This window comes from Cyanistes caeruleus, chromosome 2 (genome assembly GCF_971803275.1).
Source record: "Cyanistes caeruleus chromosome 2, bCyaCae1.hap1.1, whole genome shotgun sequence".
Classification (NCBI taxonomy): domain Eukaryota; kingdom Metazoa; phylum Chordata; class Aves; order Passeriformes; family Paridae; genus Cyanistes; species Cyanistes caeruleus.
Window position 1 is genome coordinate 66,616,024 of NC_141702.1, and position 27,125 is coordinate 66,643,148.

The 27,125-nt window shown below is 40.1% G+C and overlaps 1 protein-coding gene across 15 annotated transcripts in view; it reads left to right on the plus strand.

Annotated features, from left to right (window-relative positions):
* Positions 1-27,125, plus strand: part of SASH1 (SAM and SH3 domain containing 1) — a 533,280-nt gene that overhangs the window by 467,334 nt on the left and 38,821 nt on the right. For 8 of the 15 annotated variants that reach the window (XM_086877612.1, XM_086877617.1, XM_086877627.1 and 5 more), the window contains 6 exons: positions 4,397-4,447; positions 4,587-4,636; positions 15,836-15,876; positions 17,153-17,230; positions 18,583-18,695; positions 20,305-20,406. In XM_086877612.1, coding sequence (XP_086733738.1) covers positions 4,397-4,447; positions 4,587-4,636; positions 15,836-15,876; positions 17,153-17,230; positions 18,583-18,695; positions 20,305-20,406 — 435 coding nt within the window. Of the gene's footprint in view, positions 1-4,396; positions 4,448-4,586; positions 4,637-15,835; positions 15,877-17,143; positions 17,231-18,582; positions 18,696-20,304; positions 20,407-27,125 lie in introns of all 15 variants that reach the window. The other 7 variants (XM_086877615.1, XM_086877616.1, XM_086877620.1 and 4 more) reach the window with 1 other exon arrangement.

Sequence of the window (27,125 nt, forward strand, 5' to 3'; positions counted from 1 at the left end):
ATAAAAATAAATATAAATAATAAAAATAAAAATAAAATAAAAATAATTAAAGTAAAAACATCCCCCCTAGAATGTGTGAGCCATACCCTGGATAACCAAGTTTCCTTTCAAACGCTCTTTTCTGCTGTGATTGTGTATTTCAGGAGCAGACCCGCAATGCCTTCAGATAGGCTGTGATACACCTCTTATCTGTCATGCTACATACAGAACAAGTGAACTGAAGTTGTCATGAAGGAAAAGTCCCTCATGAATTCAAAACCTGCCATTTCAGTCAAGAAATGTTTTTTTCAGCTTATTTCCCATGTATTTTGTGCTTTGTACTTTCTTCCCGGTTGCATTTCTCAGACACAGCTCATAAATGGTTGCAAAACTGTTTTGAAAATTTTTATGAGGAAACTGGTATATAAAACCAAAATCATAATATTTAGAAACCTGCAGTAGTATGAAAAGAAAATACATGCAAATGATCATATGAATTCAGTATACAAAGTAGGCGGAAAAATCTATCTTTGAAGGAAGATTCATTCTTGACACCTAAGTCAAACAACTAAAGGTTTGAAGCATAAGCTACAAATCCTGCTTGTTTAGCTTACTACACATGTTTTCTTCCAAAACAAAAGATTTGTAAAAAGCATTTCCGCAGCTTGCACTTCTGCACCAGGGCTCCCAAGGTTTACCCATGTGGCTCTGCAGTCGCTCTCTGTGGCACCACAGTGTGGAAGGGCTGGTGATCCCAGACAGTTCCTGTGATGCCTGGCATCCATCCCTTCCTCCAGCTGCTGGATCAGAGCTTCTGCCAGGACCTCAGGGCCTTGTCCTGCACCCATCCTCTTGGCAGTATTGGCTTTGGATGAAGGAGGAAAAAAGGAAGGAAATAGAACTGCTAAGAAATGGCTTTAAAGGTGGGAGAACAAAATTCCTCTTCAAGCTGAAATTGTTATAGATCAGGTGTATTGAGGGAGGAATCCCTACTTTGATTTCAGTGGGCTTACTCTACAGGATATTTGCATTACGAATTTTTAAAACTTCCTCCTGGGTTTATGATTGGTATTTGAGATTCTGTGCTGACTTTGGACCTCAAGGGGAGCTGGACAAACTTGTGGTAAGCCACTGTTTGCCTTCCATCTAATGTGTTCCCTGGGGATTGGGTACAATTTGTGGACATCTCAGTTTCTCCAGAATCATCAGATCTTAGTTGCTGGTTTTAATAGTGTATTGGACAAGTTCAGTATGCACCAACATATTGAGTTTCTGGGTGCAGGACAGGTGCCCTGCCTAGGGCCCCTTAAATCCAGTAACCATGCAAATAAATCAGTCACCTTTGGGAAACACTGGATTTATTAGTGTAGCTTAAGGAGTCCTCACTCGAGCAGATACTTTCTCAGATCACAGGGTTTCTTCAGAGCACTGTGTAGCATGTAGGTGATACGAATTTTCTGGTACATCTCAGGCAAGCTTTATGGGCAAATGTGAAGGGCAGTTATCTGGGGCAGCAAGGCTGCTCACACAGAGCATACCTATTGCACTGATGCCTGCTTTGTCTAGACAAGAGCTCTGGAAATGCAGGCTAGGGATATCTCCTACTGCAGCCACTGTTTCTATAAGCCCAGGCTGTCCTTGGTTTCATTTTTAAGTTTTGACTCAGAAGGATGAAAGATGTACTTTAATGAAACTAACCTTTAAAAATATTTTCTGAAAAGATCGTATAGCGTGCTAGAGAACATGCCAACAGTGCAACATTTGCTCAGCCTTCTAGAATTAGCCTTTGGTAAAAAAGAGCCCTGATCCCAATGGATTAAAGTCAGCGCAACCTGTGCATTTTAAAGTGAGGTTTAATGTGAAGTTTAATGGATTTTAACCAAAATAAATAGAATTGTTCAAGGCTGATGAAAGTTCTATGATCTCTGATACAGATCTTAGCCAGAAGTTTAGTTGAGAGTACTATTTCCCCAAGTATTTTCCTTTGGTTTCTTGTGTAAACAGCAATAGAAAAAAAAAAAAAATACCATTCTGCTGGAAAGGCAGGTAGGAATATTAATCACAACAGTGCAGGACTATCAGGTGTTTTGCATTCCAGCATTGCAAAGTAGCGCTCTAGAGGAGGGAGAGGAACGTGGTCACTGCTTCTCCACAGTCATCTTGCTCCTATAAAATAACTCCTGTTCTAACAGGGTAAGCTTGACAGCAAGTGAGAAAAAAGAAAGCAAATACAGTCAGGTTTTTTTAGGATTTAGTTACATGGGATGCAGCTGACAGTTCAGCTGAGTAGTTTTATGCTGAAAATAGGAACTTTTCATCTAATTGTAGTCTCAGGCTTCAACTTACTCAGGAAATGCTCAAGCCCAAGACTTGTTAGAGGCCAGGAAGCTTCTTATAAATGGTAATCTACAAAAAAATACTATATTTAAAAAATAAAAAATGAAAACACTTGCAGCAAAGCAGCTTTTTAAGACATCAGGAACATGGGGTCTAAAGACCTGTTGGGGACATGGTGGGGTTCTCCTGACTGGCAAACTGGAACTATAATATAAAACTGGTAAAATATTCATTTTCCCATCAGTGCAGCAGAGTATGGACAAATGAGGTGCTGATGAATGGCAAGTGTTTGGATAGTGGGATCGTTCTCTCCCTCCTTGAAAAGGCAGGCATTGGAGAGGGTCTGAGGAAGATTCATAGCAATGTGTCTGCAGCCTTTTCCAGGTGCAAAATATAGTCAGATTCCATTTTGACAAAACTAATGGAGAAAGAGAGGGGTGCCTGGTGCCAAATAGCTAGTTTCATTTCTCTGATCTGTGAACATCTCTGGAATTTCCCTGGCCTTGGCCCAACTTCTGCTTGACTAGAGGAGTCCTGTTGGGTCTCAGTAAGTGGATGTGATCGCCTTTTCATGTCCACTTTCACTCAAGGACTTAATTTCCCTTTTTGTGCTACAAACTCAGCAAATGCAGATATGCAGACGATGCATGGCTGAGCAAAATGCCCCAGCAGGGCAGTGACCTGGTGTTAGCCTTGCACAGGAGCAAGGACATGGCCATGAGCTATCCTGTGCTCTCCCTGGCTGCTGTGGCCAGCGGTGCAAGCTGACTCAGTTGTGTGATAGCAGAGCAGGCTCCTTTCTACTCCAGAACTTGAAGACCTCCTCAGTGGGTCAGTCCAACACCACCTCATGGCAGTCAGTAATAATTTCCTGTTTAGTATTAAAAGGCTGCATTTCCAGAAAATTGTGTCTGGGTTTGGGGTTTTTTCCTCTCTCTCTCTCTTTTTTTTTTTTTTTTTTTTTGTGTGTGTGTTTTTGGTTGGTTGGTTGGTTTGTTTGGGTTTGGGTTTTTGTTTTGTTTTGTTTTTTTAAAAATTAAATCCCAAGAATGTTTTGTCACCCTTTGTGTAAACAAAGGGCATAGGAAGTACAATTTCACAGAGATAACAGTTTTACATGTAGGCTGAGGAATGCATGAACAAGAAGTCCTTTAGTATTGAGAAACAAATCCATATCCTTTTTTTTTTATTTTCTTTAAGCGTGTACACCACTGCTTACCCAGCTGTGGTGAGTAAATTACGGAATTCATTTTGCAATAACTTCACAAGGGCTCGGGCTGGCTGAGAATAAAGTAGGAATGAGTAGCTTACCCCATGATTTCATATGAATATCAACCAACAAAATGTAGTTCTTGGTAGTGACAACTGTATTATCTTCATTCTAACTGGAGTTTTCCCACTGATTTCAGATAGACGTGTTAACATTATGTGCCTTTTAAGCAGTTAGCTTGCAGTCTTCAGTTAGATACCCTCATCTAACTTGAGGTAGCTGAAACCTGTCAGGCAAGTTATTTGCTAAGAGTTTCTGTGTCTCTCCATCTGCTGCAAAGGGAGCCTCTATGACTGAGTTCTGGAGTATTCTGGAGATGGTTATATCCTGGGTGTTTGTAAAAAAGCGGTTTGAACTCCATACTGTTGACAAGTTTCTGTGTGAGAAACTGGTCTTGATGAAAGGTATCTGCATCCTCTCAGTATTTTTACATCAGAGAATGTTCTTTTAATGCCAGGTCTTTCCTGAAGGTAATTTCTTGGCAGTCGCACTTGAACTTATCTAACAAATTGGGTGGTGATCTAGTGAAAATAAAACGCCCCTCTTTCTATTTTATTCTGAATGAGTTCCGTCTGGCAGTTTTACTTCCTGTATTCTCCAGTGATAAGTATGAATTTAGCTGTTTTACTGGATTATTTCAGAATTTATCCTGAAAGCAGTTCTTTCTAGAGTAGTTAATGTTTCCTGTATGAACTGATTTGAAATAGTTCTTGGTTCTGTTACTGTCTTTCTTTTCACTTTTTCTCCCCTTCATATTTCTACTTCCTGGTGTTTGTATATTTCATTAACTTGATATTTGTTGTATTTTAGGAGAAACCTGATGCCAGCCCCACATCTCTACAGCTGCGATCCCAGATTGAGGTAAGCACTTAGATTTTGATCATCCACTTTTGTTTGTTTGTTCTTTAATTTGATATTCTGCGTAAAGGCTATATTATTAATTTGATATTCATAGGCTTCTCTAGTGCCTGCTCTCAGTGCTGCATGTCTTCTCTTGCAGGAGTCACTTGGTCTCAGCAGCACCGCATCAACACCTGACACTGAAAGAAAGTAAGTGAAGGCACAGAAAGTGGGGAGGGAGGAGGAATTTGTTACATTTTCTTTATCCTTGGAGTAAATTAACTTTAGATTGTACTGATGTATCTAGATTTCAGATCCAGACACTGTGAATGAGACCTGTTTTGGAACCTGCTCCTTTTCTTTTTCCCTTTTGGCCTTCTATTATTTTGGGATTTTATGTCAAGGGAGAGTTATTGTTTCTCCCTTGTTTCTCCCTTCTGTGAGTACTTGGGGTGTGCATACACCAAGACAACTGGTAGTTATTTCTGAAGAGCATCAGTGATTCCAATTCTCTGCAAATACCTGCTTTATAAATTATGTTCTTTGACTAGACCTAAATGCAGCCAAAGAAAGGTAGCTAAGGGGAAGGGAGAGTTACAGACTTCCATCGTGTTCTTTTTCCTGCATACTCCTGAGTTTGTAACTGTGCTTTTGAAGAAGGTGCCAAGGGCACAAAGTATTTAAAACCAAGTTAAAAGGAGCTTTAATTTTAGCACCCTTAATGAAAACCTCTCTGTGAGGACTGAAGGGGTTTCTGTTTACTGTCACCTCCTGCTGCAATGTGTGTGCTTGTTTTATGTGCCCCCCTCCTTTGATCCCGAGATCTTGGATCCCTGCTGCTGAGGGTAACGTGCAGTGGTGCATGAAGACAACTGACACTGTGTGTCCAATTGCCTTCACTTCCATGGGGTAGTGCCAGCTGGATGAGTTCAGAGGGAGTACATGGAATCCATTTGTGATGGGACATGCTTTTGTATGGTTTCACAGTCTCACATTTGAAGATACTCAAGTGATTCATCACTGGGAAGTAACAGGAAGGTTTCTTACTTCCTCTAGCTCTGTAGGACCGTCAGTCCCAGAGCAATCTTTGGTGGATGTGGTGTATAGGACTTGCCTGAGCACTGACCATATAGAAGTCAGTTGTATGGCAGTGAACAACTGCTTAGGGGCTTCCTTTGGCCTTGTCTGGAAGCTGATTCATGCTAAAGATGTCAGAATGTGATAAATTGTCTTTTAGAGGTGCTTTGTCTTGCTTCATCACTCAGAGAGAAAAGCAGAGATGGTTTTCTTGAGGTAGATGCTCGTTTTTGAAATAGCCTAAGACAGATAAGGTGAATTTTACCTTGGGTACCATCACTGTCCCCATATTACATGCTGGTAAAAGAAAAGGCCTAGAAGTCTTAGGGTTAATATTTTGTGCTTCCAAATCTCATATATGGAAAGGAATTATTGAAAGATACCTGGCTGTCTAACATTGTAATGAAACCAGAAGTGCCAAGAAGATGGGAACTGTAATCTGGGAAGTAAACCTTCAAGGTTATCCTATAATCATACAACTTTTCTCTCAGCTTCAAAGCACTTTACCCATGGGTAAATATTATAATCCCATCTCAGGTAATAATGAGATGAAGATTTCATAGGAGGACAGCACGCAACTTGGAAAAAAACTCCACTTACCAGTCCTAGCCAGCTTCCTAAGTTGTGCCTCTGTGTAGGTGTTCTACAACAAATAACCGACTGAGAAGGCAGTATCAGCAAATCTCCTGAGTGACTCCCCTGAGGCAGCCAATTTACCTCACTGAAAGGAAATTATGTTATCTTAGTCCAGATGAAAGGGACATGTGATTTTTATGGACCTTGTAAGAGTGGAAGTGTACCATTTGAGGATTTATAGAAGGGTGTATGTGATTAACCTGATCATATATATGAAACTGGTGCAGGACAGGTTGTGCCAGATACTTGCACAATAAGCAAGACCATGTGACACATGATAATTGGACAAAGTGTTGAAAATAATAAATTATATCTACTCAGTACTGTACAAATTATTCAAACCTGAACTTATACAGGTCTGTGCCTATTTGTGACAGCCTGCAGTCACAAATAGGCACATCAGTGTTGGGTTCAGCCCTCCAGCCTGGAAGGCTGAATTGTCACAGAAATTGCCTCTTCCAGGGAGGCAGAGTTTAAAAATTGATCTGCAGGAAAATGACCAGTTCAAGCCCATCCAATACACCAGTTTTTCAGGGAAGGATGTTGTGTTGGCCCCAGGGATTTTTGTGGGGTTTAGTATATGGCCTTCATCTGAATCTTCTGTGTGGGCATGCTACTAGACATGGAAGTTCGTCCCTTTGAGGACAGTTTTTATGTCACTCTCAAGCTGCATGGAAGATGTGTGGTAAACCTTCTACAAAACTTCTTTTGTTGTAAGAAGACTAGTTTGCCAAATATGAAACTTGATGCAGATGTACATTGGTTTTTCATATTCACAAAAGATTTGGGAGACAAAAGGAGAGAATTGTTCAAAACTCGACATACAGACTTTCAGGAGATGTGGAAAATGTGTTTTTTTTAGAATACTCCTCCACAAGAGCTTATCCAAGAGCAGTTACAATTCTACATATTGAAAATCCAAATGTTTTCCTAGGATGAGATGGGTTGTTTCTGGTCTGGTGTTCTGAGCAGGTTGCTTTAGAAAATAAGGGCAGTCCCAAGGGAAAATCTGTACTGAAATAAGGAGAGAGCAAGTGTCTGGCTGGAATATGGTCATTCTTAGTAACTCCCTCACCCAGCACAGCTGCTGCCTGTACACCCTACAGCTTAACACTACCAAAGTCTAAAGCTTTAAAATAACACCAGAGTTTAGACATTCCAGACAGAAAAAAGCTTTGAGCTTATGTTCATGGGAAGAGCAATGTTTGCTTTAACCTGGTTTGGTTTTCCTTTTCTGTGCTGCTCAGCTGGAAGAGAGAGCCCAACAGTCTCCACTGTAAGCCACACTGAAAACAGATTAACCTTGGTGGTCTATGGTAGGAAAAAATCCTGTTTGTGTGGACAAGCAGTGTATGTTCTGTCTTGCCTTGAGTCTTACTAACCCTGCTGCCCAGTCTGGTGTAAAGTCAGTGCAGAATTACTCAGTGCCCTCAGTCCAGCAAGTTGCTCAACAAGTATCTGTCTAGTGAGTGATGTGCTCTAGATGAGCAGCAGCAGGGCTTGCAGGCTAGGCAGAAGGGATTAAATGAGCCTGGAGGCAGAGTTGTTTGTCACTGTGAGTCATTGTGGTCACCCCACCCCCGAAGGCATTTGGGGTAATACTACCTTCCTCTGTTGCTAGCAACATTGTTCCTGTTGATTAGATGAAGCTACCAAAAAAGACTGCATATGTGAACCTGCTCGGTGCATTATATGTGCCCTACCAAATATGCCTTTTGTTTCATTGGTTCTGACAAAGAAAGAGGCTTTTGCCTCTGAGTGAAGATTTTTCTGAGATTTATGTGAATAACAGCAAGGGTGCTGATGTGTCCTGAAAAGCTATCCATAAACAACGGAAAACAAAGTCATGTTTGTTCAAGCTTTGCTTCACAACTGCTCTAGTTTTTTTGCCTTACTGGAGTTCCTTCTGTAAATTGAAACAGTTTGCCAGGTTTCTAAGTTATGTCATATTCAACATGGAATGAGGTGTTTGTAGCTTTCTTCTCTGAATAATAAATTTCACTTCCCTCTGCCCTTTCCAAGATTTCCATCTTTTAAACTGCAGTTGTGCTGACAGTTGTCGTGCTGGTGTAACTTTGCTGTTTCTCAGTGTGCCTTCAGTAAAGTGGCAACAGCGTCTTTAACAGTTATATTATTCATTTTAAACAAAAATCTCCCCAGAATCATAGGTGCTTCTATACAGACTTCTGCTTTTGCTAGAAGAATAATTAGTGTAGAAAACATGCAGTAAATGTGTTCTTCAGCAATTACTGCTACTTCTCTGACCCCATACCATGTTCAACTAGGGATGTATTGTATATACAATTCCTATTATTTCGAAGAGATGGCAACACCCCAAGGATGTTTACTCAGTTAGGGGACTGAGCAGGGTTTTCTCATAATTGTAAACAGAGCATTTAAACAATGTAGCCCAACTTTTAGCCTGTTTCCATTTTTGAGCATTCAGGTCTACATGACAGACTGATGAGCTCTGCATGTTTGCCAGGAAATCCAGGTTAAACCCAGTCCCCTGAACCCGGGCTTCTGCATCCTGACTCTCATCCTGTTTTTAGAAGGACTGGGGGGGATGTTGCAGAAAGGAAGTTGTGTGTTTTCCCTCTTTGGAAGTAGATCTGTTCGCTGTCACTGTTTGCTCCCTCAGCCTTTGGGCTGTGTTTCAGATGGGGTGCATCTGAGATTCTGCTGGGAAAGAAAAGGAAGTGGGTGAGAGACTCAGGAGCACTGCATACAAATAGAATGAGGTCCAGATATTCCTACATACTAATACTTTTCTTAACAGTTGCTAGAGAAAGAAAGGATGAAGACAATGCATGAGGTAACAGTTCTATCATGTGTCTGATGTTTCAGTCATTCCCACCACCTTTGTGTGGCAATGGGGGTTATGAATTGTCACCTCCAGGGAATCACCTGCACTTCCTTGAACTGTACCACTCCTGCACACTTCTGACCAGTAAATGGTCACACTCTATATCAAGTGCCATAATTCATCCTGCTGTACTCCTCTGGCTGTGGCTCAGTACAATTTAAACGTTCTTGACCCTGTGATACTCAACACCTAATCTGAGACTCTGCCAGAGTAGGGACCTGGCCAGAAACATATGTGTCAGGCAGAAGGAGAAAAGCAGGCACGTGTGGGGTGCAGGTGACGCAGGGCAGCATTGCTCAGGGGCTCTGCATTCCCCCTGCCTGGGGGAGCTGCTGTGCCTCTGGCAGCTGCATCCTCAACTCCTACTTCAGCTGCTCCTGGGGGCGAATGTCTGTCACCCTGTGTGTGTGCAGGGTGCACTGAGGAGCCACTCACACGTTCCATTCTTACAGTTTGTCCCGATCTCTGATGGCTTGTTGGGAATGTCACAGCAGGAGCTGTAGGCTCCTCGGGCGTTATGGCTTTCTCCGAGGTTGTTAGCAGGCCAGCAGTGAGGCCACAGCACAGGTGGCTGCTATCTGCATTGTAGCTGTTGTCACTGCAGGAGATACCATTGACTCAGTCTGTTTTTAAGATTTTTTTGCAATGAGTGTGCCATAGTACAGCCATTCCAGTGGCCCATGGTATAAACTGGAACTCTGTATCAACCTAAGGCTGGGAGAGAGTCTGCATTTCAGTGTCCCCGTTGTCCACAATGATTTTCAGTGAAAGCTGCAGAAAGGTTCATCCAAGCCTCAGTTCTTTGCCCTTCAGTACACTAATCTACTGGCCTTTGCCAGTAGTTTTTAACACTTGATTCCCTAGTCTTCTTTCCCTGCAGCATCCAAACTGCAGGTCAGGATTTGAATGCAGGAGGTAATTAAGTCGCCCCTCCAGGTCATGGTTGAGGGGGTTTAAATTCTATCAGCTTAGATTCTGGCAGCTTCTCAGAGTGCCCAAATTATTTCTGGCAGGTATTTGTAAGCTCATCTGCAAAGAAAGAGGAGTGCAGGTCTGAAAGAGCATATAAGGCAGAGAGAGGGCAGAAACTGAGAAGAACAAAGCAAAAAATAAACAATTTCCCCTAACTGAGGTAGCTAAAGGCTGCCCTTAATTGCTAAGAGAATAAACTCTTCCTTTTGCATAGTTTAAAAATTAAAATGAGTATTGGAAGAAAAAGAAGTAAGTGCTTTTTTTACTTGAGATGTTTGAACTTAAGATACATATTTTTTTATACCCTGTCCTTGCAGAAATTGAAAAAATCAGTGAATGTGTATGGCCCTGTTTTCACTTGTTTGAGGCCTGATTTAGTCAAAGGCAAATTATTCATGCTGCCTTTAAACAGCCTTCTCAAGAGAAGTAGGGCAGGAAACTCCCACAATAACCTACACAATGGGAGTGAGAGGCCAGCCAAACGCTGCCTGGGACACGTGAGGAGGGAAACCAGTGCGCCTTTGAGCAGCTGGAAGAAGATTTCAAGCCTGGTAATTTCGTGTAAGGAAGTATGAAGGGCACATTTCACGAGAAAGTCTGACTTGTCACAGCGAGTTGAGATGGCACGTAGTGAGCAAAACACAGAGAGCAGGGAAGCATTGCCTGCGGCGTTGGGCCCTGCTCTTTGCTCTCAGAAGAGTTTTTAGCTGGCAATTATCTGCCCCCTGGCTGTGACCAAGCATTCTGTTATTAAATACATGACGTGCCCCCATCTGCCTGCTGCCAGTCCGCGGACTGAGCCCGTGGGACCAGTGTGGTGGCTTCCACGCTGGTGATGCTGCAGAGTACACATACACACGCACGGGCCACAAGCAGCTCAGTGTTTGTTTCCACTGAGAAAGTTTTGACCTGCTTAAAGAGCCATTGCTATGGAAACCTAATGAGAAGATAATTGAATGAAACCTCTTTGCTTTCCATCCCTTTCTCACACTGGTGCCAGCAAGGTCAGAACCTTGCAGGCCTCCTTTCTCTTCAGGTTCATGCAAATTTGATAAAAATACCAAAGACCCATTTTCTTCCCTGTGCCAGCTCCAGTTAGATAAATTACCTTGTATTCAGTCAGGAGCAGTTACAAGTCTGTCAGTTTTTCATACTAATTATGTAAGTGGGCCATTTCTAATGCACACGGATAACCAAATGGCTTTGCAGCAGAGCCAGCATGGGCTTCTGCATTGGTTTATTCACTGCTCTGAATATGCATAATATTCATATGCTAAAAATCCCATCTAAACCATTTTCTGCAGTGTACTATAAATAATCATTGGTAAGGAATGAGAGGGGCACTATCAGTTTATTGAAGATGATAGCAGTAGTGGTTTCATCATCACATGGTGCTATGCACCTGTGGATTTTATGGTCCATAAATGAGACACAGCCATTTGTTAAAGCACATCTGCATTTAAAGTACAAATGCCCATCATTCTCAGTTTCCACATTTGTTCTTTTTTGAGAGTGATGAGATTTCAAAAATCAACAGGCACATTCATGAAAGCAGCGCATGGTGTCATTTGTTTCTTTCCTTGTTTCTTTGGAGTACCAGCACGTTCCTGGGGCACGTATGACTGTGTCTCTTGTATATCAACCACTGTTTATGCAAGATTAGCCCCAGTGTTTTTCTGTCTGAGATCAGAATCAGTCCACAGTTAACAGGAAAGCTGTAGCCTAGTTAAAACCAGTCTTAATAATCAGACAGGCTTAGTTGGCTTGTGACCTAAATGTGTGCATTGGGTCTTCCTTGCACACCAAGTTTTGGAGACCACTTCCAGGTTTCAAAGGTATTGCTTAGGTGTAACAACGTTATCCCCACTGCAGCCCTTTTATGAAAAGATAGATTCAGAGACCATTTTATGTGTCAGGCTTTGACGTTGCTCTTACAAAGCCCCCAGGCTGCAAAACAAGAACCAAAAGTGCCCTCCAGAGGCAATGCTTATGACAATGTCTGGTCGGATCTGTTTAAGATGTCTGGTCTGGGCTGTTATCTTTCAAGAAACCTCCTGTAAAAACAGTTAATTAAGTTTTTAAAGTTGCTCTCCCTTTCTCTACCTACTGTTGGAAGTTTGTCCAAACAGTTAGGAAATGTTAGCTTCTCTTTTCTAATTTTTTCCATCATGTGTCTGTTTGTTCCTGAGCCTGATCTATGAATAGGCAGTAAGTTAATCTTCTTGCAGCTTTCCAGTTTTACAGGCAAAACTTTTCTAGCTTTCTTTCATAAGATCAGCTGTCCAGTTCCCTGGCTATTTTAATAGCTTTCTCTATACCACATCTAGTTTGAATTCATCTTTCTTGAGCATGAATAATGATGGTTGTACAGCCATTCCCATATATGTTTGTTCTTCATATTCTTCGTATTGCCATTGGGATTTTCCATCCTTATGCCTTTTAGGATTAATATAATAGTTTTTTTTCTCAGTCATTCTTTTCTACCTGGTATCCCCCAGGTACTCTGTCATTTGCAGACCTCCGGCATTTGAAAGACTGTCTGTTGTGTCTGTCTTGTTTGTGTATTTTAACTCTTTAATGTTGAATGTAAACTCACTTCTGTTAAGCCAGTCTTTCTAATCAACGAGTTCCTGGTCCAGGTTACCTGCTCCAGCTGTTGCTACTAAGTTTTGAGTCATTGAATAGCCTGATGTGGTTTTCTAAATTCTGCTCAAACCCATCAACTCTCTAAGGCAGTAATATTTGGGTACTCTCAAAAGTAGCTCCATTTTTAGGTTATATATTATGTTTTCTGTTTGAGGTTTTTTGAGTTTTTTTCTCATTTGTTTATTTCAGCACTTTGGCTCGAAGAGGCACAAAGTACTGGCCTAGAGATGGTTTGGGATTTGTGAGATTAATGAATTAAAGTTTTGACCCCATCTCCTGCCCGCTTACAGAGATTATGGATTGATAAGAAAATACCCCTTCCCTCTGGCTGTAAATCTTGTTTTGTTCCTTATTGTGTGAATGTATACCCATACATTTCTTCTGCTTTATGTGGTGACAGAGTACATTTCATGTGAAAGCTTGCTAATGAAGTTGTACATCAGACCACAACAAAAATGAAGGCCTCCATGGTGGAGTAATGGCATTTGGCTCCCTTTCAGACACACAGTGCTGAAACTTCTGCCAAGTGTCACTGCATCATTAACTTTCAGTACAAGTTATCAGTCTATGAATGGAAGAACACAAATCACTTTCAGCGCACGTTCACAGAAGCACTGCAGATTTAACAGAGTGAGGGAGTGTAATTTGCAAATCAAACATACAGCAACACCAAGGTAGTCTGGAATTTTTCACTAGACATTTAGGAGGTAAAATGCTTGATTGATTTCACTCAGGACTTCTAAGCATCAGAATTGTCGGGTGGAACTAAAAAGCAAGTGCCTTATCAGGCACTATGTGGTAAGTTTTGTTGGCATTTCCATCTCTTCAGAGCAGCTGTTAGCATTTTCAAGGTCAACCCAGGCATGGAAGATTTCCTCTTTAAAGACTGCGTGAAATGATAATTGGAATTTGCATCCTCTGATGAAACTCAGCATAGTTCTTAAATCAGTTATAAATGAGAAGGTGGTCTGCTTGCTGTGGATACTGCTTTTCTCCTCCCACCCTCTGGTTCAGGCGTGTCGGATGTTTGCTCCTACTGCCCTTCCCGTTCTTTGGAGGCCAGTTTATGATGAGTTGATGGCCTCGGGCTAACTACTGAACAGATGTCCACATCACAAACGTTGCCGCTACACCTGCTGCTTACTTGCATAGTTTTTGGCAACTGTGCAAGAGAAGAAAAGGATTAAAGTGAATTTGGAGGCCACAGAGCACAAGAGACTGCCTTTCCACTTTAAGGGTGATTTCACTAGTGAGACAGAGCTCTGATCATTAACAGATTTCATTTTCTAAGAATGGTGATTAGGTACATTTCATGGCTACTAAATTCATTTAAAATAAATAGAATAACTGCTTGATGGGTGGAGACCATGTTCATCTGCAGAACATGTAGCAGATTAATTCTGTCAGTTCTGACAGAGCTTGGCGTTCATAAAAAGAAAAATCTCCGTATACTCCACATACTTTCTTACCTGATTTACCTTTATTTAGAAAAACACTTGCTGACAACTTTACTTTGAAGTTTCTGGATTGATTCGTGGCCCTGTTGAAGGGCATTTTCTGGAAATTTCTACCCAGAAAGTGTGGGGTTTGTATTTTTCACTTTTTACCAGGCTTCTTGAAAGTTAAATGTCAGGTGGCATATTATTGATTTTTCCCCTTCAAGAGTAAACACCAGCAAGGAAGACACTAAATTTCTCCCTCCTCCTGATGCATTAAAAATTTGAAGTTTATTTGCCTCAATTAGTTTGCAGTTTGTGCTGAATTAAATTTTAGTCTGTTTTTAAAGAGGTTATATCTCAGAGCTTCACTATGCCAGATCCTCCTTGTCTAGGTGAATTACTGAATCACACTGAAACTTCGTACTGTCTCGTTTCCCCTTTAATGATATCTTTGCAAATTGATGAGCATGTATTTCCTGCTTGGAAGATGCTGGCCAGTAATTGTTTGTGTCTTCTGAACACCGACCTGGCTTGAACTGTAATTTCCCTTCAAGCGCTCCAGTGAATTGATCAGAAACTCTTTATTGCCCTCTGCTGGGGGTCTGAGAGAGCGAAGGCAGCCCGTGCAGAGCATGTGCGTGGACAGCGACAAGAGAGTGTCATGTGTGTGTCATTACATGGTCTCATTCAGAGAAGGATTTGGCTGGAGGTCTCCTTGGTACGCTGTGGGGTGTGTGTATGTTTTCATCCTGCACGTCTGCAGGACAGCCACCACACAATGGGAGCTCGGCATGTCGCGGGGCTGAGCCTGCAGCAAAGACACCGCAGTGATGCTTTGCACATGGAGCCTCCAGCAAAGCCCTTGATGCTGGAAGAAGTCGTTTCACAGCCTTTCTGCAGTGTGGTTAAATGGCAATTCCCACAGGAAGGCTTCAAAGAATAACACAAAATTTGGTAATTTTTGTTAGCTCCACTTATGCAGACAGAGAAAAAAGGCAGTGAAGCAGGGTGATGTTGTCTCATCGGAGATCCCACAATGAACTGTTGTTGGAATCCATTCTGGAAAACTGGTTGAGTGGATGTAAAGATGAAGAACAAAAGATATTTGCTATTTAAGTGAGTTGTTTGTAAAGCACATGTTCTGGACTTGACTAAGTCACTCCAGCTGGCTTTTGAAGAAGGGAGCGTACTCTGATGAGAAAGCACACAGAAGGGATTTGGGAGAAAGAAGCTGTAGTCTCCAGTCAGTTATGGTTTCACTTCATAGGGTCTGGACAAACTTTCTCTACCTTCTCTTTAAATCTCTACTACTGTCTTCCACACGGTGGCTTCTGGAGGTGTAATGAGCACATACTTGCAAAGATTGTCAGATGAAAACCAAATAGGCTGAAAATTGATGTACAGCTAAACAAGTACAGCAGTTCTACAGTTTCTAAGGCAGCAAAATTACTGTTTTGCAAATGCAAGTGAGGAAGCTATGTGAATAATTGTTTTTCTGAGGAATCCTTGGGCTCCTTTGCCTTAACCATTGGTTTCTGTCAGTATATATTTTTCTATGCTGGTCACAAAAGGCACATTTCAAAAGGAAACTCAGTTACTGTGGTCAGACCAGTAGGTTCAGTTTTCATTTCCAACTTGCTGTGTTGGGGAGAAAAGGGAAGAGAAAGCAGCTCATGATATATTGTTTGGAAACTATAATTTACTGTAACCAGGCAGCTCCCCTGAAATGTGAGAAGCCTGCATCAGTAAGTCCATTTCTCTTTTTTGTCCTAGGCTCTCCATTCATAAATCAAGTTCAGAAGAAGGCTCTGTAGGTCAGTATATTTCATTTTATTTGATACTCCTATGGAATTCTTAAGCAGCTTTGGAGTTTTGCTTGTGCTGGGATGTGAAGAGCTGGCAGAAGTCAGCAGCATTTGTGTGTGTGGAGGGCTAGTCTCAGCAGCTTTCATTTTGATGCTCAGTGTTTCAGTGATAACTAAAACTGCTCATCCAGAATTGTCATGTGATAAATACGCATCTTTTGACTTGTTAAATGGAATTGAAAATGTTTGCATGTTAGATCACTGCTAGCCTGTCCTTTTGTATTCCAAAAATTACCACCACCAATAAATAGTGGGGGTTTTTTGTTATTTTTGTTCATGTCAGGCCGGAGTCTATTTCTTTGTTTCTGAAATTTTTGCTTATTGGAAAAGGAAAATAAAACTGGGAGTTTTTTCTTGTTTGTTTCCTTTTAATGGTATTCTAGGGACATGTCCACACAGTCTAAACTTAAGCAGTATTTCAGAGAGTCAGAAAGCTCAGCTCTAGGTCATCCAGGGCAGGATCATAAATACTAATAGCTCTTTGTCAGTAGCATTTCTGCCAGAACAGGCACAATGTGTTCATTTGTAGGTGGCATAAAGTTTATAGCATGTGCCCTGGTTTGTTCACAGGGCACAGATATATATGCCCTACCTAGAGCTAGATGTGATTTTTCTTTCTAGAGCAAATGATTTACATTGTGCTCATCAATCCATACAGAGATCTGGCATTGTGGACATGGAGACCCAGGCTTGTACAGTCCAGGCATATAGAGAGCAAGAGTCCATGCCAAGTAGCAGAATGTGTGTGTATATGTTAATTATTTCATTTCTTGATAGATATGCACAAAGATACTAGAAAATCACTTATCTGAGTTGTGGCATAGGCTGTATAGTTCTGATTCAGTTAAAGAGAATAAGCCAACAAAATAATTCCAAAACACTTCCACACTTCACATTAGCAACTCAACAGACATCAAAATTTATGTAAAATATTTTCTGTTTATAATGCAAAATATGTAAGTTCCTGGCTTATCTCAGTCCTCTATAGCACTGGCAAATATAAAAGAATGTGCATTGCCCTGAAATAGCTACATCAACATAGTCCTAGTATAGAATAAATCGAGAAAAACAGAAAATTGAAGGGTTTTTTATTATTGTTTTTGATTTAAAAATACAACGTAATGCTGGAAAGCTTCTCTAGAATTTACTAACTAATGTTTCTTTGTAAAATTCTTTTTCCCTTTCCCCTCATCCTCCCGCTTCACTTTCCTTTTAGGGAAAACAGACTGGAAAAAGAAAAATAAATTTTTTTGGCAGAATTTCCGAAAGAACCAGAAAGGACTGATGAGGCAGACTTCAAAAGGTAAAGCTATTTAAAGGGTTCACATCCTATCCATATAAAATGTAAAGAGCCAGTATCACAAAGGAATAAAACACATTTGTAATATTGTGGCATCTGGGGTCTGTGGCTCTGGAAGTGTCACAGGTTTGGCTCATGATGACAGTGCTCTGTCAAATTCTTGAGACTGCAGACATGAGGCTGAGATGCCTTTGGTCCTGACTGTCAGTGATGGCACACATGAGGTAATATATAAGCAATATATGTAATTATTTTATTAATATTTTAATTACATATTTATATTTATATAAGTAAAATACATATTTAATTACATATTAATATATGTAATTAAACAAGATGCTTTTTATTTTCCCCTAGTCCTAACTTGATAAGAGAAATACTGTTCTGTTTTAATTAGATATTTCTCCTTCCTTTGGCATTTTGTTACTTTGACCTGTTTGCTTTAGGCTTGAATCCAGCCTCTCATTGTAGAAGATGCCACAAGAAGGAGTAGTAAAAGTGCCTCTGGTGCCTAGTGGAAATGTAGGATTGATTCCACTTAAACAGTCAGGTGTCTTTCTCTAGTTCTTCTGCAAAAGATGCAGCTGTGGATTGCATTAAGTATTTTTCTTCACACAAAAAATTTCTGTTTCCCCATGTGTATGTTAGTTTCTTATGTTGCAAACAGATGTTCCTCTATGTCAGTCTGTGTTCAAATGAATTATGAAAGATGACAAAAGCCCATTTAGTAGGTAGAAAAGGGACACACTTTCAGTTAAGTGTGGGTCCTTGCTGATTCTTGAGGCAGGATCTAATTGTCTGTGCTGACATGCCAAGCATGTCAGAAGCAGAGATAATTGGGAGTCCAATATATCGAGCACCATGTACCAGCTTAGTGGGCAATGAGAGAGTCTGGATAGATCACAAGCAGTGGCCAGGCCATGGCAGAGAGCTGCGAGGCCCCAGCACACCATTCCTGAAAAGGTTGGTTCTGTCATCTGGTTCCAGTATTCCTCAGGGCTGACTGCTGGACTTTTGCAGCATTAGCACTTCCTCTTTTAATTCTTGTCCTTCAGGGTCAATAACCATGTGATGATGGCCAGTTTTTATTTCTCCTTTTCATGCTTGCTTTCCATGTCAAAGCAGACTTAGTTTTTCAGTTCTAAATTGCTTCCTTTTATTGCTCAGTTACTTCGAAGTCAATCAGTTCTTTGAAATCATACCATGAGCCTGCTCTGGGGAGGGACTGTTTCTGGCCAGCCAGATCCACGTGGCAGCCAGATTCCAGAGCACTGGGTAAAATCCAATTTCAATGTAACCTGCCCTGTGCATGAATTCTTACGTGTGCTTAAAATATTTGTGGTTTTTTTGTGCAGGAGAGGATGTCGGTTATGTGGCCAGTGAGATCACAATGAGTGATGAGGAGCGGATCCAGCTGATGATGATGGTGAAAGAGAAGATGATCACCATTGAGGAAGCACTTGCTAGGGTATGATATGTGCATACATCTATCTCCTTGATAAACATGTTTTAGAATGTAGGATGTATCAATCTGGAGTTTTACTTTATTCACAAAACATAGGAGAAGGTGGAGAAAGCCTGTCTGTTTGCCCCATTGCAGTAGGTAGCATAAATTACATAGCAATTCCTTTGTTTTTTGAGAAAAGTGAGATTTAGCTCAACCAGAAATAAATATCGATTACATGGTAAATTAATAGAGCCCTAAAAGTATTGCTTCTCTCCATTAACAATAAAAGTTACTAATCAGAGAAAAGATTAAGTGTAGACTTTTTCATTGCAGCTGTCTAAAGAGAGGGAGAAGAATCGCTCACTGACTTGTACTAGCTCTTCTTTATTATGTTCATAGATTTAGGTATTAATAGAAATGCTTCAGGTTTTGCTGACCTTTGCCTTACTTGATTCAGAACTCATGTATTTCTTACTATTTCCCTTTAAGCTAATTTTTTTCCTACTTACTTCTTAGCCAAAAAGGTGCTCTTTTACTTTAATAACATTCAAGAAAACATTCATATTCAGCCATTTTTGGCATATGACATTATGTCAGATGTACAACACAGGTACACTTTTTTTCTAAATGGCTGTCACAAATGTTTACAAACTCTAAATGATAATAAGCCACAAGAAAAAGAACTATAAGGTGTTGCAGCCATAGGACCAAGGTTTTAATTGCTCAGAAGCCAAAAGAGGGTTAAAATTTCAACTTAACCTTTGTGTTAAATACTATGATGGAACACAGGATGTTCTGTATGGGCTTCATTAGAGAGCACATCATTTCAATCAGTTGGCAGTCAGATGAATATCTTTACTGAAGTACTACATTGTAAAACAGATTATTCTAGAATATAAATTTATGTTATTGTCTGAAGAAAATATTGCTCTAATGGAAATCATATGATGAAAAAATGCAGGATTTTAAAATTATTGTATTGGAATATTAAGAATTCTTTTTCTACTTTGCTGTTAAAGTTTTGTGGGGTGACAGAATTGTATCTAATCTGATAGTTCATATATGGACTGGTAGAGTTTCCCTCTAGTAAACTACTTGCAACAGCCTTTTTTTTCTTAAAATATCAGTTCTTGATCCTTACAACACTTAGTCTCCTGTAGTATTGGTTTTGTCTGAAACCTTTCTTGGAAAATGGGAGAGTTGTTTTATTTTTAAATTACAAAGGATGGTTCCTAGTCTTTACTGCAGATAATTTTCTTTATGAAGGAAATTGGCAGATCATTGTGATTTAGTCTGTCCGCTGTAAACTCTGCCTCTGAGATGGGGATGTGTAATTTATGTTTTACCAACAACAGGTCATCGAATTTCAGTATTTACAGATCATTTCCATATAAGAAAAAAAACCACCAAAACAACTCATTTTTTAAACTGCTGCTTGTTGGACAATTTTATTTTGAGTAAGTGAGGCATGCAGGGGAAAAGTTCAGATTTTCCCAGTTCCACAATGATACAGGGAGAACAAAATGAAATTGCATTAACTCTTGCTATTTTAATGAAGATTGATCTCTTCTTGAAGATCTCTTCTTCTTTCTGAACTGGAAAATGTTCTTTCTGTTTTTTCAAATTTCAGCTGAAAGAGTATGAAGCTCAGCACAGGCAGTCGAGCACTGTAGATGCTGCAGAATGGCCTGATGGTTCTTACTCGACACTTGATGGGTCTTCCAATTGTAATGTAAGTACCTGTCATTGTGGTACTGCTCCCCAGTGTCATTTAATATTTAAATTCTTTCACTGAATTGCTGAAATGCCCTGATTTACCTGGGAATTTCCTTAATAGCAAATGTACCACTGACCTTGTGATGCTCTGTTCTGTCTGCAGAGAATCTTTAACTTGCATTTTAAATCTTCAAAATCTGTTGTCATAGACTTCAACAGTCTTATTGTATAATCTCTGCTTTTTTTTTTCTTGCCTTCTTTTTTTTTTTTTTTTTTTTTTTTTTTTTTTTAAATCTCACCCCTTTTGTCACTGAGCTTTTGAAGCACAAGTTGTCCCGGGCAAAAATCCCCTTGTTTCAAAATGCACAGAAAAGGGCTTTTAGGTCATTTAGAGGGAAGCTGTTGATTCGCCCGTAGAGTTTCTCAGGCTTTTCTAACCCTTGTTGATACATTCTAGATGAGGATCTGGCAAAGTCCTAGCTGCCTGCTGCCTTCAAACACTTCTGTCTCTGCATTTGCAAACTCACAGCCCAGAGTTTGTGTCTTTTGTCAGATCCATAAGCAGTAAGGCAGCTTTCCACCCTCTCTTTTTTGCTTCTGAGCTGTTTAACTTCTGTTGTTCTTGTGGGCACCAGGCAGCCTTTGTGTCATGCCATACTGAATTAATTAATTTTCCCTTCCAGATATCTTCATTTTCACTGAGTAGTTTATTCCACTTCAATTCTCTAATTGGAAGTTCACAGATAAATCTTAGAGAGGAACACATTTTACTGTCAAATTCAAGCTCTTTGTAACCCATATAATTGAATCATAGGCTTTTGAGACCGTTGGTTGATTTATTTATTTTATTGTCAATGGAATTTCCTGCTAACTGCAGCAGCCGGTTAGCTCCTCCTTTTCTAAATGAAAAAAAGGAATGCAATGTCATTTTATGAGATGTTTAACATATTTGGTGGCAGAGAAAGATTGTTGTTTATGTTCAAAAAAATATGCCCATCTTTAGTTACATTGGAGCAGAGGGGAGCTGAACTTGCCTTACACTCTGTTCTGATATATCGAAAATGTGGAAAGAATAGGGAAGGAAGGATTCTGACTCTCCTGAATTGATTGTTTAGTCAGCTGAAAGATGTCTTGATCTTTTCCTCATTAGTATTTATAGTTTGAACTTTCCCTTCTTTCAAGGCTTTGGTCCAGGGTACCTATAGAATAAGCCTCTCAAAATTCTCATTTCCCGTGGTCAGATCTCAGAAGGATACTGAATTTCTCTCTTAAATCCTCTGATAGTGGTTTGCACTTGTGTTGAATTACTGAAAGCCGTGTGTATCTCTGAGGACTAAACATGATTCAGTATTTCCACCCTAATGGAATGACTTGGCACCTTTTCTCTAAAATTGTTTTCCTAAGCCATCTTTGCACTTTGAACCAAGAGCTTGGTTGCCTCTCTCTGCTGTTCTGGTAGGATTTGAACCAGCTTTCTGCTAACTTCAGTGAGGGATCTCTATGCAATCACTGTAGATAATTCTCAAGATTTTTGCTCTTGGCCCTGATTTTTGTCCCGGCTGCCGTTTACAGAAGCTGTGAAACTGCTTGCCTTAAAGGGAAAAGAGGATCATCTGCAGAAATGAAACTTCATGTTAGAATAAAACTCAGCTTGACCTTTTTTTGTGGATGAGAATGAAACTGAGGTTAACTGGGGTGAAAGACTTTGGCCTGTAATTGACAAAAGGGAAAAACAAACAATGAAAAGTATCAGATATGTCTAGAGATAGGATATGTGTTCACTCAGACTTTTTTGCCAAAGGACCTCTCTACTAATATGAAATGACCAGATTTTGAGACATGCAAAGATGATTCTGTTTTCAAGCACTATCTTTCCCAAATGGTTTGAGTTTCAGTGTCATTTGTGTGATTTGTATTCTGCTTATTTGGAACCTCAGCTTAAAATTACCCCACTCATTTTATATAGGCCATGATGCAGAGATGGTTTTCCATATATTAAAAACATAGTTTCAGGTAGCCCACTGCCTTATACTCAGAAAGTAATTGGAAATTCAAGTCCCTGCAATAAACATTTCAGGTTTGAATCTGAAGTCCTTGGGCAATGGTTTTTCTGGTTCTGTTTGCTTTTTAAATTTATTTATTTATTTTTCCGTCTCACAGCCAAGTTGTTACTAGGCAGTTTTTAATGAAACAATGTGATCATTTTGTAAACAAAATGAAAACAAGTTAGAATCTAAGCAATGAGAGAATCTAAAAATGAAGGCAGGATGTCTGGAGTGTTCTAACCTTTTTAGTAATCTTTTCCTTTCAAGTCAGCTCTGCCCACAACATAAAAATAATACCTAAAGTGCACATATCATTAGTTATTGTTTTCCTTTTAGGAAAATACCACTTTTTAAAAAAAGCTCTTATTGCCATCCCATGCTTATGACTTACACAACTGATGTTGATTTAAAGATTCTCATTTTAAAGATTGATTTGAGGATTCTGTTTTCCAGATTCTCTTCTTTTAAATTACTGTACCAGGAAGTGGAAACTTGTGTTTCATACCCCTAACAAAAGTAAACCCTAAAGATGAACCACAAAGGAGTGAAGAGTAGAAAGGTCAGCATCCCAAGGGAGGCAGCCCCATGTCATTGCTATGCTGTTAATTGTATGTCCTGTTTGTTTGTTCTTAAGAAACAAATAAACAAACAAAAGCCTTGCCAAGTCAGTAGGTGACTTGGTTCTTTGTCACTTAGGAGCAGCTTTTAGCTTTCAGTCTCACTACTGCGGTCCCCTTGTTTCAGCAAAATATGTGTGTTTTTTATTTGCTAATGTGGGTATGCAGTTGAAACTGTTTTACTTTTTAGTCAGATGTATCAAAGCTCTAAAACGCCTCATTTTCTTACAAATTTATTTCTGAATATTTATGTTTCATCTCTGTTGCAATGAAGGCAGTTCACAGTAACACTAGACAGGCTTTCATTGCCTAGTGCCAAGCATTGGGATGTAAAGCAGGTGCAGATTACAAATGGATCCCTTTCTGGATTGTAGATAAGGCCCTATTTGTCCTCAGGAGTCAGAAAGTCCAGGGAAAGAGAGGACCTCAAAATTGTATCACATTCCTTCTTTACACTGAGGTGCCTTTTATGCTTCTTAAAGATAGAAGAGCGTTTGATAACTTTTGGGGGCTGACATTCTCAGTTCATCTAAAATAGGGCTGCTTCATCCCCAGAGCCCTTGCTGGTATAGCTCCAGCCCAGCTTGGAGACCCAGCATGAGGAGGAATCAGGATATTCAGTGTGTCATTCAGTTTCTTTCCTGTGCCCTCTGCTAAACACCACTGGTGGTACCAGTTGCCATGTTTCATGTCAGAGTGGGGAAATGGGGAGAGTCACAAGGGAGCTTGTTACAGAAGTGTGTATTATATGTGTGCTGACACTGACACAAACCACTAATTAACTTCACTGACAATTTCTGGAGATGCAAGTTAAATGAAGTTGTAAGTATCTCTGGACTAAGCTGGTTTGTTGGTCTCATCTTCTGCATTTTGGTTTCAATCAGCAGGTAATGCTCAGCCATCCAGCAGACTTCCAGGTATAGTGTAGCTGGCCTTCATTTGAAAGGTGCCACAGTGAGCTGTACAATGCTTGTCTGACATCGCCCTCCCTACCAGATGTGCCTTAGCAGCCTCAGGAGAAAGGATAATATTTATGACTGGGAAGAACAAAAGCAGCATCTCCCTCCAACAGTATGGCCCACACATGGGCAGTGGGGGGGGCTACAGTGCTGGTTTACATCCCTGCCCTTCCAACACTTCTTTTCCCAGGATTATTACAATACCAGTAGGAAACTGGCACCCCATTTGTTTTCTCTGAGGAAAGTGGCAGCAGTGGTGCAGACCTGTAAGTGTGCTGTGATAACCTGCATCTACTGTGAGGCTGATGTGGGGACAATTCCTGCCTGTGTTGCCTCTCTTCTCTGTCTTCTCTGGATCCATTTTTTAACAGATGGCAGTCCACTGAGTCCACACAGCAGTAGCTCTAGCTGGACTGATACAATAATTTGTTACTCTGGTACTCACTATTATTTGGTTTTTTTTTAACAAGTGATTAAATAGGGCTAAAAATTGAAAAGGCTGTGCAGAATTGAGTTTGTGTCTGCTACAGGCATCAAAAGCAGAGTAACAGATGAGAATGGACTTTGAGTTGTATTCATTTCAGTCCCAGAGACGCTGAAGCTGTTGAATCAGGATTGTGTTTCCCATGGTACAAACCTGACTCTTAACAAAAGATTAAGTCTGATATAATTATCTCTGACTCATGACAGTCATTACTCTGTTGTTTGTAAGTGTGAAGAATAGAAAGAAAAGAAATAATGAAAGTGTAACTTCTGTAGTACCAATTACCTCAAAAGTAAATCTAAGCATAATTACAGCAAATCCACATTATTCAGGATTCTACTGTATTTCAGTACGTGGATGCTTTCTAAATGCAGCTATTTTTTAATTGATTTTTATTCATAGTAGTGATGGATTCTTAAACTTTTTAACCATTGGTTAACATTATTGATCATAATACAGGACTGTTCATGTAAACAGGAAAATGTCCTTCTTTTGGTATACTCAGTTTAATTTGTTAGAAATAAGCTCAGAATCAACATAAATCAGCATTGAGTATCTGTGGAGAGTAGGGTATGATGAGTTTTGTTTCATTTTAAACAGTAGTATTTAATTTGAAGCAATGTGAATATTTTGAAGTTAGCCCTGGTTTGCTGTTATCCCAAGACTCACCATTTTTGGTAAGGTTTCTTTTCCATGAAATGCTAAAGGGTAGGAGAGGATGTTTCTATGTTTTACTTCCTCTTGGAGAACTTGTTGCCACCTCCAGGCTCTGCATGCTCTTTCAAGTAACAGAGGGGAGCTGCTGCTCAGCATGGCTGTGAATGAATGCAGAGCTTTCATCTTTGCTCCAAAGAATCTGGTGACCCAATTTCTGTTAGGATTTCCTGAAAGACGCCAATGTGTGCCTTGTTGTATTGGACGATGCATTTATTATTACTACTGAAATTCCTGCAATACTGTCAGTGTTCAGTAACAGGTATGATGAAAAAGAACCTATAATAAGAAATGCTTCAAAATAGTAGTGGTGAATTCCCACGCTATGTGCCTGTCCCAGGGACCTGTCCTGGGGGCCCTTGGCTGCCCTCCTTTTCCACTGATCATAGGAACGGTGTCCAGCACCTCATGGTGAAAGCTGGTAGCAGAAGAATTACAGCATATTTTGTTACAATCTTTCCCCTCTCTCTATCTATGCATAAGAGCAGGATTTCCCATGGGCACAGTAATACAAAAACCTTCATGAGAGAAGTGCAAATCATCATTACAGTTCCCATGACACAACCCAAAGTAAGGTCAGTGTTAGGGAGTGATGATAGCAAAGTGAGGGACCATTGATGTGTTTGTATTCAGTTTCGTAGAACACTCTGAGCTTAGAGTTTTTTTACCTGTTTTTTCTGAAATTTTTCAGAACACTTCAGAATTTGCAGGAGAAACTGCTGCAAATTATTCAGAATAAAACATTGTCACCACAGGATTATACTGAGCAGCTGCAAGTAATGTAGCCCAAGTAAAGCTCCTGCTTGCTGCCAGCAGGAGTTTCTCCTGTAGTTAGTCTGTTGTAAAGTCTCTGAGAAAAATCTTCCTCCTGTCATGACTCAGAGCTTACAATAACACCCAAGCAGTGGCTGCAGTTAGGCGTTTTCATAACCACTTCTGTTTGCCTGCATTCAGACAAGCCCTATTGACTTACTTTATTGCAAAATGTTTGGCCATGTGTTTGAGGATGATGGGAGGTGGGAAGGCAAAATAATTTCATCTTTATTCTAACATACTAGTTCACTTTTTTATACCGTTTTTGCCTTTTGGCATCTGTCTAATTTTTCTGCTTATTACCTAGAGGGTGAGGGAGTGGTACCAGCTTTTTCCTGTTCTCCATGCATTCAGCCAGCAGGAGATGCTATAATCCATAATGTGGTTTCCCTGCCCCCATCTTTTCTGAGACCAAGCCTATTAAATGAGAACAAAGCTTTGCTCAGTTCAACAATTAGGAATCGCAAGAACCATGTGTTTCACTGCCCTATTTGGCAGACACAGGCTGAATAATCTTTACTTGTGGTACAACAGAAAATTTTAATTGCCCTCTCATTGGTTTCCACTTGTGCCCCTTCCCCCAATGCTGGTGTTTCCTTCCTCATGCTCTGGATGGTAACATTAACAGCCTGATTGTTTGAAGGTAACAAAAGAATGTAATTGAAGTTACTACAGCCTTCACTAAAGGGCTCTCATTCTTTTCCTTTGTTTCTCTGATAAGACTTTTGCTGTCTTTCATGTATTGCTGTTTTACCCTTGTTTTTCCAAGAAGTCGAGAGGTGGATTTCCAGTTCCATTCATTAATAGTACAGCCTATGCCAAAGAGTAAGAATTCTCCCTGGATCTTCTTAGCCTTGTCAAAACATAAGATTCAGTTGAGAGAGTCTTGTTTAAGACTCTTGTTTCCATGTATAGAGGAGTCTGCAGGAGAATTGGAAAATAATGTTGCATTGTAACAGGTAGAGAATGATGTAATACAGAGATTCATTCTGCTATGTATACCTACTACAAGTGGTACATGAGTACAGTTGTAATGTCATTAAAATTAATTATGCTAATCAGTGAGAGAAGCACTTTGCCATGAGGAAATGTGTCTGGCTTGC